Source organism: Zingiber officinale, chromosome 7B, assembly GCF_018446385.1.
Source record: "Zingiber officinale cultivar Zhangliang chromosome 7B, Zo_v1.1, whole genome shotgun sequence".
Classification (NCBI taxonomy): Eukaryota; Viridiplantae; Streptophyta; class Magnoliopsida; order Zingiberales; family Zingiberaceae; genus Zingiber; species Zingiber officinale.
In genome coordinates, this window is record NC_055999.1 from 7,708,236 (window position 1) to 7,720,133 (window position 11,898).

Here is an 11,898-nt window from a genome sequence, read left to right on the forward strand (position 1 = left end):
AAATAAATAAATATATTTTGATATTGATATTAATGGAGAAAATTTTAGTTTTAAGTCAAGAGTATTTTTGGAATAAGGGAATATTTTGATTGATGAAAATAGGGTAATGGCTCATTGAAGAGAAGGTACATGGGAATGAGTTATTACCCAATTTCAAGGATTCATTCCCTTATTTATATTTTTATTCCTATAATCCAAACATTAACAATGGGAATCAATTATTCTCATTCTCATTCCTCACTCCTATTACCCTAAACCAAACGCTCCCTTAGTTTTTATAGTCTCTTCTCTTTTCTATATTTTTTTTTCTTAATCCTCTTTCTATGTTTTTTTTCTTTATCCTCTCTTCTCTTTTGCTATCTTTCCTATACGTATGCAATAATGATGGCTTATTATGACGAAAGCCCAGTCAACTTTTATTATCAATTGCTATTTAGATACTAATTTTTAAAAATAAACACTTTAATTACATTAACACTGCTAATGGTGCTAATTTACATTGTCACGAGTATGGTATAATTCAGATAATGCCCAACATAGACTTGATTTACCCTAGATTATTTTAACTGAAAGTTAGCATAATATTATAACACCTTCGAGAAGTGAAAATAAATAATAGAAAGTATCGTTGAACTTCTTGCAAGCTCAAACCCTCCCCACAAGAATTGAATCAAATCAAATCGAATTTATGTGTTGGCACAATATCCCTTGGGTCAAGGTTGATCAGGTTGACTAAGTTTGAATTTTGATGTTTGAGTTTTGATATTTGACAATATATGAAGATTACAGGTGCAATCGTTCGTTTGGGATAATTGTTTAATTCCCTTCTAGTCAAAATTTGACCAATTTCATGAGAAGAAGAGTCAAGTAGGTCAAGATTGACCGGATACTTGACTGGAAAAGTCCTAACTGGAGATTAGGTAAGGGTAAGGCCAACAGGATGGTTGGTAGAAGAAGAAGAGTCAAGTAGGTCAAGGTTGACCGGATACTTAACTGGGAAAGTCCTAATTAGAGGTTAGGCAAGGGTAAATTCAATAAGAAGGTTAGTAGAAAAGGAAAATCTAAGTGGATCGGTGTTGACCGTGTTGGTTGCTACTCGAAAAACCTAATGGTTCTACTGTACAAAAATTTTGTACAAAGGTCTGAACATTTTCCTAGCTACCATGTGTTCTTTTAAATTAAATTCGGATCGCCTGCGGAACTTAACACGTTTGATCCTAAGTTTAATTTATTTGTTCTTTTAGGTTTAGACTTGGATCTCCTGCGGAACTTAACACGTTCGATCCAAATCACCTAAGTTATTAATTCCATTAAATATTAATTTCTAAAATTGGCTTCCAGGACTGCATGGCGAGGCACATGGCCTTCTTGGATATGAGAACAACCACCACCGCCTAGACAAAGTCTTTTATGGAAAACTAATATTTAATTTCCTTAAATAACTTTAGGTCAACAAAAAAGAACAATCAAATCACAAGGAAAATAAAAATAAAAGAACACAACATCAAAAACTAATTCGAAATACTAGAATCGCATGCCTCTTGTATTTGGTATTTTTACAAAGAAATAAAACTAGTATGATGCGGAAATTAAATACTAGTATACCTTTTCTTTTGCAAACAAAAACCTCTAGGTCTTCTACCGTATTCCTCTTCTAATCCCGGACGTTGTGTGGGCAACGATCTTCCGAGACGAGAACTACCAAGGCACCTTCTTCTTCCTTCCTTCAAGTTTCGGCCAAGCATATCTTCTAAAGGATGAAGAACTTTTTTCCACCAACCAAGCTCTAAGGGATGCAAGTTTTCTCTCCTTCTTCCTCAAGCTAGATCCAGCCACCTCCTCCAAGCTCCAAGAGATAAAGGATTTCAGCCACACAAGAGGAAGAGAGAAAAGGAGAAGGGTCGGCCACACCAAGGAAGAAAAGAGGGAGAAAATAGAATAGAGTCGTTTTATTTCATGAAGTCTCCTCTACCCCCTCTTTTATAATCCTTGGTCTTGGCAAATAAGGAAATTTAAATAAAAACTTCCTTAATTCTTTTGCCATGAAAAGGAAAATTTATTTAATTAAAAATAATTTTCTCTTCTCCAATTTATTTGGCTGGCCACTCTTCTCCCCAAAAAAATGAAAGTTTTAATTAATTAAAACTTTCTAATTTTGTCTCCAGAAATTTATAAAAAATTTCTCCAATTTTTATCCCTTCATGATTGGTTAATAAAAAGGAAATTTTATAAATTAAAATCTTTCTTTTAACATATGGATAAAAAGAAAGTTATCTCTAAAAATTAAAATATCTTTTAATTTACAAATAAGGAAAGATATCAAATCTTTTCTTAATCTTTTGTAGAAACTTATAAAAGAGAATATTTAATTTTTTAAACTCTCTTTTAAATCATGAACATGGTTAAAAAGTAAAGTTTTCTTAAAATTTAAAATCCACCTTTTAACCAACAAATAAGGAAAGATTTCAAATTTTAAACTCTATTTTAAACATGTAGATGATTTACAAATAAGAAAAAAAATTACCAAAAATTAAAACCATCCTTTTAATCTACAAATAAGGAAAGAGAATAATCTCTTCTCTTAATCTTTTGTAGAAAGCTATAAAAGGAAATTTTTTAATTTTTAAACTCTCTTTTAAAAACATGATATCCACATAAGAAATAATTTTAATAAAAATCCTTTTTAATATTCTAGTGGTCGGCCACCTAAGCTTGGGACCCAAGCTTTGGCTGGCCACCAACTTGGCTCATCCACTTGGTCTTGGCCGGCCCTAGCTTGGGTTCCAAGCTAGCTTGGCCGGCGGGCCCATTGGATGGGTAAGAAGGTGTGTATGTGGTGGGTATAAATCTCTATATACAAGAGGCTACAATAGGGACCGAGAGGAGGAATTGGTTTTGGTCTCCTGATGAAATTAAGCATCCCGTGTTCGCCCCGAACACACAACTTAATTTCATCAATAATAATTCATTCCACTAAAGAACTATTATTGAACTACCGCACCAATCCCAAATTACATTTTGGGCTCCTTCTTATTATGAGTGTGTTAGTCTCCCTGTGTTTAAGATAACAAATGTCCACTAATTAAGTAAGTTACTGACAACTCACTTAATTAATATCTAGCTCCAAGAGTAGTACCACTCAACTTCATCGTCATGTCGGACTAAGTCCACCTACAGGGTTTAACATGACAATCCTTATGAGCTCCTCTTGGGGACATTCTCAACCTAGATTACTAGGACACAGTTTCCTTCTATAATCAACAACACACACTATAAGTAATATCATTTCCCAACTTATCGGACTTATTGATTTATCGAACTAAATCTCACTCATTGATAAATTAAAGAAATAAATATCAAATATATGTGCTTGTTATTATATTAGGATTAAGAGCGCACACTTCCATAATAACTGAGGTCTTTATTCCTTTATAAAGTTAGTATAAAAAGAAACGACCTCTAATGGTCCTACTCAATACACTCTAAGTGTACTAGTGTAATTATATAGTTAAGATAAACTAATACCTAATTACACTACGACCTTCCAATGGTTTGTTCCTTTCCATCTTGGTCGTGAGCTACTGTTTATAATTTATAAGGTACTGATAACATGATCCTCTGTGTGTTACACCACACACCATGTTATCTACAATATAAATTAATTGAACAACTACATTTATCATAAATGTAGACATTTGACCAATGTGATTCTTATTTCTAGATAAATGTTTATACCAAAAGCTAGACTTTTAGTATACATCCTAACAGACCGGACACTTGGTGTGAGAAGTCCTGGTGAGTGAAGCTAGACTGTTGAGAAGTCTCGATGAGTAAAGCCGGGCAGAAGAAAAATTCTAGTAAGTGAGGCTAGGAGAAAATCCTGGTAAGTGAAGTCAGACAGTTAAAAATCCTAGTAAGTGAAGATAAGTGAAAATCCTGGTGAATGAAGCTAGACAGTTGAAAATCCTAGTAAGTGAAGCTAGGTAAAAGTCCTGGTGAGTAAAGTCAGACAAAAGGAAAAACCTAGTGAGTGAAGCTAGGTGAAAGTCCCGGTTGGTGAAGTCATGTGGCGTGAAGTCCTAGTGAGTGAAGTTATGCAATGGGAAAACCTGATAAGTGAAGTTAGGCAGTGAAAATCCAAGCGGGTCAAGGATGACCGGACATCTGGTGATTGGAAGCCCAAGTAGATCAAAGGATTAACCAGATACTTGACACAAGGAGAAAAGTCCAAGTGGGTTAAAAGATTGACTGAACACTTGGTGAAGAAGTTCCAGCAAGTTAAGGTTGATCTCGGATGATAGGCAATGAGGAGTTCCAATAGGTTAAGGTTGATCGGATATTGGGTTTGAAAATTCTATATTTGTGTTAGGCAAGTTAAGAGTTGGTCAATCGATCGGATAATCAATTGAATCAAAGCCCAATCGATTGGGAGTGTGTTGCGAGCGAAGGCGACCCAATCAATCAACCGATTGATTGGGGAGACATTTTCACAAGCATAGAGAGGTTCCCATCGATTGGGACTGGATTTCTCGCAAGGATGCGAGAAAGCCAGAATCGATTAGTCAATCGATTTTGAAATTTTCCAGGGAGAGCATAGAGGTGCTCTAAATCGATCGGTCAATCGATTCAAGACTACCCAATCGATTGAGATATGACCGTTACGCAGGTCTCAATCGATTCGAATCCTTAAAAGCGCAATATAAAGGCGACGACAAGTTCAAACGCTGCATCTCTTCTCCACATCTCTTCACACCAATTCTTGGAACTCTTGGGAAGAAAAGTATTGTTGCATTTCTCATCTTCAAGAGGCATTTAAAGCAAAAGAAGCTCAAGGATTCAAGGTTCAAAGTGTCATGTCATTTTTGATTTGTATTTACATTTGTTTCATTGTTTTGAGTTGTATTTTCTTATTTTTGAGTTATACGAGGTTTCTCCACCTCCGGTTATTTCCGAGAAAAAGTTGTTTACATAGTGGAGAGTGTGTCGTGTGTGAATCATTGGATTAATTACCTCTTCTTGAGGTGGATACCAAGTAAATCTTATTGTTAGCATTTAAGAACTTAGGTTCGAGTATTCCGCTGTAAATCATCACCACCGAAGCAAGTGAACAAGCACGACATGCTATTTACTCCCCTAGCTCCGAAGTGTGTCAATATTATGTAGGTTTATCAGTGAGTTTTAATTAAATCCGTTTAGATCCACCAATAAGTTTCAATTGGATCTGGGCTTCTAAGAAATTATACACATTGGACTTGATCTAAATCAAATTAGATCCGTTGTAATGCTGATTCAACATCGAGAAAAGAGAAGAAATGATAAAGAAGGGAAATTATATCCATAGGAGAGAGAGAGAGAAAAAAAAAAGAGGAACTAGCAAAAAAAAATCAGATTTGAGATTGGTAAAATGAGAAAATTGGGGGGAAAATACAAAATGTTAGATATTTTTAAACTTTTGTGTGTGTTTTGGAGATCCCAAACTTTGGGTGCCACTTTGGACAATTCCCGTTTGAAATACAAAGACGTACATATGATGACAAATATGTCGTTTTTTTATTTCTTTAATATTTTATAAATTTTTTTATTAAAAATGTGTCTTAAAAATTTTAAAGTGTGAAAAAATTGTAATCCTTTTGTGATTTTTTTTTTACTTTGGCAAAAAGATATATTTTTTAAATCTAGTATTAAAATTTTTGAATTGACTAATGACCGACTTACTCATGAAAATATTCTACGAGATATTAGAAAATTTTATTTTTATTACAATGGAAAAGTAACTTATAAAAAACTCATTTAAAATACTATCATATCAATCAATAAATTTATTACAGTAGCATAGTATTTTTGACATTTAAAGATAGAGTATTTTTAATGAATTAATGGATAAAGTTTTCATTTTTAGTGGACGATTAATCTAAAAATATTGAACGGATAAACTGTTCGTTGTGAATATTTTTTTGATTTATCTTAGTAATTGATCCTGTCCAAAAGTATCGAGGATGTCAGCCGAGGATGTGGACATTGAGTGGGCGACACGTGGGCTATCCTCCGATCTGTAACACAATAAACATCAATATCAAAACGGAGAAGGGATCCCCGACGATGACCCTCCGATGCTCAAGTCAATCACTGGAGCAATAAGGAAGTGGAGCAGCAGTATAAGTAGAGAATAAGTATGAGTAGTGAATTCTGCGTACCTCCGTCGGTTGCTTCGGACCCCCCTTTATATAAAGCTCTTGTAGCTCGCGGGATCGTTTCTCAATACGAGCACGCTTTCCTAAGTTCCATGAAAAGATCAAATAGTAAAGTGCTCTTCACAACATACCTTAATGGGATGTATGTATCTTCTGACAGGATAGTGGAAGCTTCCACCGTACGATCTGCCCACCGGTTATGTCTCCTGTTAGCGGTACCATCTTCCAAAAGGATGTCGAGGGATACTAGTGATCCTGTTGCCCGGCTGAGCAAGGTAGCCACTCGGGCGTGGCTCTTCTATTCGGGCGATCTGAAATGCTCAGCGCGGGTTCTTTTGACTTCCGCTAGTGTTTGTTTCCCGTCAGTCGGGCTTGACCCTAGGCCGACCGGCATCATGGTCCTCCGTTCGAACTTCTGACGGGATATTGATCACCTTGACTTTGACCTCCACCTTGATCATTGACCCAAGTAGAATGGACCCCCTCCTCTGCCCGCATCAATAACTAATAGGAAAGTTTTATAAAATTAAAATAATTTTTAAAAAGTAATCGATAAATTAAATATCCAACTCCAATTTAAAAACATCTCACAACACAGTCGTATGAAATTCAAGTAACAAAATCCTAAATAATTGAGACAAATATGTTTGGATGACGACGAGGAGGATGAAGACAAATCACTCGCTCGAAAGAAAAAAAGTGAACAGACTATTTACAACCAGCTAAATCCTGTGACTCCAATTTGCTATAGCAGTTTAATTCTCTGGTAAGCTAAGTAATCTCTCGATGAATAAATATCAGCTCTCATCCTTAATGACCGAATCAATTGTTCTTTGGCGTTTCTCAGTGCCATAAGAACACCCTGCACATTGTCGTCGATGTCATCGACCTCTCTAACTTGTAAATCCAGTTGATCCCCTACTGGAACAAGTGCCAACTTATTGCCATCTCGTACCGATTCCCCCACTGAACTCCCAGAGGCATCATCATCTCTAACAAGATCCTTTGATCCCAGAGAGCAAGGCCTCATTTTGACATCTTGCAGCATATCAGCATTCGCTAAGCCCGAAAGGCACTGGGAGGATGAAGAACTGACAGAACTCAAAGGCATTGCCATTTGATTGTTGCCATCCAAAACCTTGGTAGATTCCAATTTCTTCATAGCTTTCTTCAGCTTCCTTTCAGCTCTGTCTCTGCATTTGATCTCTTCAGCAAGCCTCCCCTCCAACTCTCGCAACTGCAGAAATTAAACGTCAAGATTTACAAGGTAAAATTGAAAACAAAAAAAGGAAGAGAAAATCAAAAGGAACTTGCCCTCGTGGTTAACTTATCTGCTTCCTCCTTGGCAGCCTTAGAAGCCACTCTCTCAGCCAGCAGCCTCCCTCTCAAACAGTCAATCGTCCTCAACTTATCACCTTCCATTTTTCTAGAACAAAGGAGGCTTCATCAGCTACCTGCATTCCCTATCTGAACCGAGCATTTTGATCAGGATCTAATTTCCTTTCACCTGGCTGAGAAATTTATAGTAGTACAACGGGGTTCAGCATTTTGATCAAGGATTTATTAATTGCTGAGGTCAGTTGTAGGTGGACCTGTGTGCCTTCCTCAATCTACTTGTGTCTTTTTCTCCCTCAAACTTGAAAATGTTGAACCACCGTCATTTAATAAATGGCATTCATTTGTGGCTTACAGGAAAAAAAAAAGTATCTCTTTCCAATGCTATTCAGTTCCTAATACTGCAATGGATTAGATCAAAGCGACCAGCACTTTTTCTCCAGCCCAAGTGATTTACAGCGTTGCCAGTAATGAATCATGATTAGTGTTTACTGACTTGGCTTGCGGATGAAGCAGCACAGGGGCCACACACACTGAGGTGACATTATAGGACGGAATCCTGGTAAATGTTGAGTGGCTTGGGGTGCATGGACTAGATGGATTACATCTACAGAGAAACCAGATATAGTCGAGGAATTTATTAGGTGATTCAAGGGAACTGAGCAAGTTGATCAATTAAGTTTGATAGATCGAATTCATACATTGAATTTATTAGGAAAGGAAGGCATCGATCAGAGCGAAAATTGAATCAAGTTGATGCATGGAATGAGGGATCAGAGAAGGACAACAAAGGGCAGGCAAAGAGACAAAGGCTCCCGCACTCGTCGCTCTTGGTTTTTGTCTACTTCTCCAGGAAAATCTAGAGGTCGAATCGGAGGCAATAGCATCGTCCACATTGAATTTAAATAGATTTTAAAATTGCTGATTTTTTTTAAAAAAATAGGCTTTGAATGAAAATCAAATCTAAAGTTGGCCTTCATTGGATCTAAATAGGAGCTCGATTAAGTCAAAAGAAAAAAATTATAGAGTTGTACTCGCGAATGAATGACCGTAGAATCACATGCTTAGTTTAAAGCATCGACTAGCCCAATTTTAAGCAGATGTGACTTTGCTCCAATTATTTCTCCTCTTGAAATTTAGAGAGGTATTCCTACCCTTTTCTTTCTTCTACACAAGCGCAACCACATTCAAAAAGGAAAAAGAGAATTTAGAAATGAGATTAAGGGTTGGAGCCTTTGTCCCTTCAAATGTTAAGATAATACAAAATTCAAATGAGGGATCTCCACCCCCTCTAAGCTCCGAGGACCAAAATTGATTTATGGTCCCTCGACCTTTTTCCTGTTGCACTCTCTATAGAAATTAAGAGAAAAAAAATTAATCATATTATTGAATCTAAAATTAATTCTTAGAAATATAGACTATAAGGTCTTATATAGTTTTAAGAAACCCTAAATTCTAAACATTTAAAAAAAGAGATCAAATTACCCTAAAAGCTATAAACAAATAAATTTATATAATCTAACATTCTCTCTCAAACTCATGATGTTATAGCTAGAAGTATTGAGAGTTTGTCAGATAAGAAATGAAAACGTAAAGCGAAATGTGTCTTGGTAAACATATCAACAATATGTAGTTTCGAAGGAACAAAAGGCAGTGTGATGGTGTCAATCTGAAGATGGTGACGAGGAATGTGATAATCAATTTCAATATGTTTCGTCCGCTCATGGAAAATTGAATTGCGCGTAATTTGAATAGCACTCTGATTATCACAATATAACAGAGTAAGTTGATGAAGAGAGATACACATATCCGCAAGCAACCAATGCAATCAAATTATCTCACAAGTAGTTGAGGTCATGGCACGATACTCAGCTTCTGTGGAAGATTTAGAAATAACATCTTGCTTTTTACTCTTCTAAGAAATAAGGGAATCACCAAGAAAAACGCAGAAGCCAATGGTATATTTGTGATCCGTAGGATCACCAGCCCAATCCGCATCAGAGTATGCGCGTAGCTCAAGAGATGAAATAGAAGAAAATAAAAGGCTTTGAAATTGAGTGCCCCTATGATACCTAAGAATACGAAGAATAACAGTCCAATGAACTGTAGTTGGTGCAACAACAAATTGACTAACCACATGAATAACATACGTAATATCTGGACGAGTCACGGTGAGATAAACTAACCTTCCAACAATAGTTCTGTACAAACTAGGATCCGAAAAAGGTGAGTCATCAGATGGAGAATATCGAGCATTAGTCTCAATAGGAGTATCAACAACTCTATTATCAGTAAGACGAGCATTCTCAAACAGATAAGATATATACTTTGACTGAGATAAAAGATAACCTTTCGGGGAATAAGTAACATGAATGGCCAGAAAGTAACGTAGTATATCCAACTCTTTCATAGCAAAACAATGAGCCAACTCAGACTTCAAGGAAGCAATTCCATCAGAATCATCACCAGTAATAATCATGTCATCAGTATATAATGATAAAAGAATACGACCTGCACTCGTACATCTGACAAATAATGCTGAATCATTATTACTAGAATGAAAATCAAACGAAGTAATCACTGTAGAGAGCTTCTCAAACTAAGCACGAGGTGCTTGTTTGAGACCATAAAGCACTTTATGAATCTTGCAAACTTCACCAGGTTGGTGTGAAATGCCAGGAGGAGGTGTCATATAAACTTCTTCATAAAGATTACCATTTAGAAATGCATTCTTGACATTCATCTGAGATATTCTCCATCAACAAACAAAAACAACAGCAATCAGAGTACAAACAATCGTCATTTTTGCAACAGGAGCAGATGTTTCCTCATAATCCATGTCATACTCTTGAGAATAACCTTTAGCAACAAGACGAGCTTTGTATCATTTGATAGATTCATTAGATTTAGTTTTGATCTTATATACCCAATGAGAACCAATAGTATATTTTCCTAGTGGCTATGAAACCAAATCCCATGCATGACTCTGATACAAAGCAGTTAGTGTTGGTGCAGTTTGCACTAACTGTCTAACTCAGGTTTTGATAAATGACAAATAAGTTAAGTTAGGTTGTGTTATGATCTAACGACTTGATTGAGTGTGCAGGAGAAGTTCAGATAGGTCAACGGGCTGACGGGATATCTGGCAAGAAATTCAGCTAGGTCAACGGGCTGACTGGATAGTTGGTACGAAGTCCAGATAGGTCGACGGGCTGTTCAGATATCTGGCATGAAATCCATCTAGGTCAACGAGTTGACCGAATAGCTGGCATGAGACATGAAGTCCAGCTAAGTCAACGAGCCGACCGAATAGCTAGCATGAAGTCTAGACAGGTCGACGGCTGATCGAATCTCTAAAGAGTTGGTAAGTTATGGTAAGTCACTGGAGGAGAGTGACTTTGTAAGGGTGCGTTCCCCGTTGAGGGAACTGTAGGCGTCGATCCAACTTAGATCCATTTGAAAAATATAAGTTGAGATCTTGCAAGGACGGCTCAAGGCATAGGCCATTAAGGCCTATGCCTAGGGCCCCAATATTAATGGGGCACATTGATTGAATAATTAAGTAGGCATTAAAAAATTAAATTGGATCATTAATATTAATTAATGATAGCATACACATTAATAAATATCATGCTAACTCATTAATTGCATCTTATCAATTAATTTATTATTCATATTTATACCTTTCACGTATCCTTATTTCCTCATCATTACAATTAGCTAAAATTTTATTTTATTTAATCTTATTTTCTCGTAATTGCAATTGCCAAGATTTTATTCTATTTAATTATATATCTTATAAAACTAATAAACTATTTCCCTCTCAATATCTCTAAAAATACTAATTATTTTCTCACAAGTGCTTCGTGCCTATTTCTTTTCTGATCATTAATTTTGTACGTTTATGCTCTCGTCAGTATTTTTTTCTTTTCTCATAAGTAATTATGTAAGTTTAGGCTCTCTCATCGGTGATACTCTTAGAGAATGCTCTTCTCCTCCCTCGCCGATAATATTTCTTTCTCACCCTTTCTTTTTCTTCCTCGATAATAACATGAATCAGAGATTTTTTTTTATCTAGACAACATAAAGTAAAATGTTTCATTAGAAAACATATTCAAAATTAAAATTAATAAAGTTTTATTTACATCCAACAATGTCTCAAAAATATTAAATAATTTAACAATGTTAAAAAAATTATCTAAATATTAACGGGAAAACTAAATTTTATATAAAAATAATATTTATTTTTTAAAAAATAAATCAATTTGTTTAAACTGGTCATTCTTAATTCCAAATTTAAATGAAAAAAACTTGAGCAAAAAATTTAAAAATATATTAAAGGGATTTTATTATTATTATTATTATTATTGCC

General features: G+C 35.6%; 1 protein-coding gene across 1 annotated transcript; it reads right to left on the reverse strand.

The window, feature by feature from the left end:
* Positions 1-6,794: 6,794 nt before the first annotated feature.
* Positions 6,795-7,824, reverse strand: LOC122003546. Its single transcript, XM_042558649.1, has 2 exons — positions 7,506-7,824; positions 6,795-7,428 (listed from the first exon to the last, which is right to left on the reverse strand). Exons 1-2 carry the CDS (start codon positions 7,611-7,613, stop codon positions 6,937-6,939), a joined length of 600 nt encoding a protein of 199 aa, XP_042414583.1. The 5' UTR covers positions 7,614-7,824; the 3' UTR covers positions 6,795-6,936.
* Between the last annotated feature and the right edge of the window lie 4,074 nt (positions 7,825-11,898).

Bases quoted from the DNA above. Each gene is read 5' to 3' on its own strand.
- LOC122003546 (XM_042558649.1), bottom strand. From the start codon at position 7,613: ATGGAAGGTGATAAGTTGAGGACGATTGACTGTTTGAGAGGGAGGCTG. The intron at 7,429-7,505 runs GCAAGTTCCTTT...TAATTTCTGCAG, and splicing joins CAGATAAGTTAACCACGAGG to TTGCGAGAGTTGGAGGGGAG.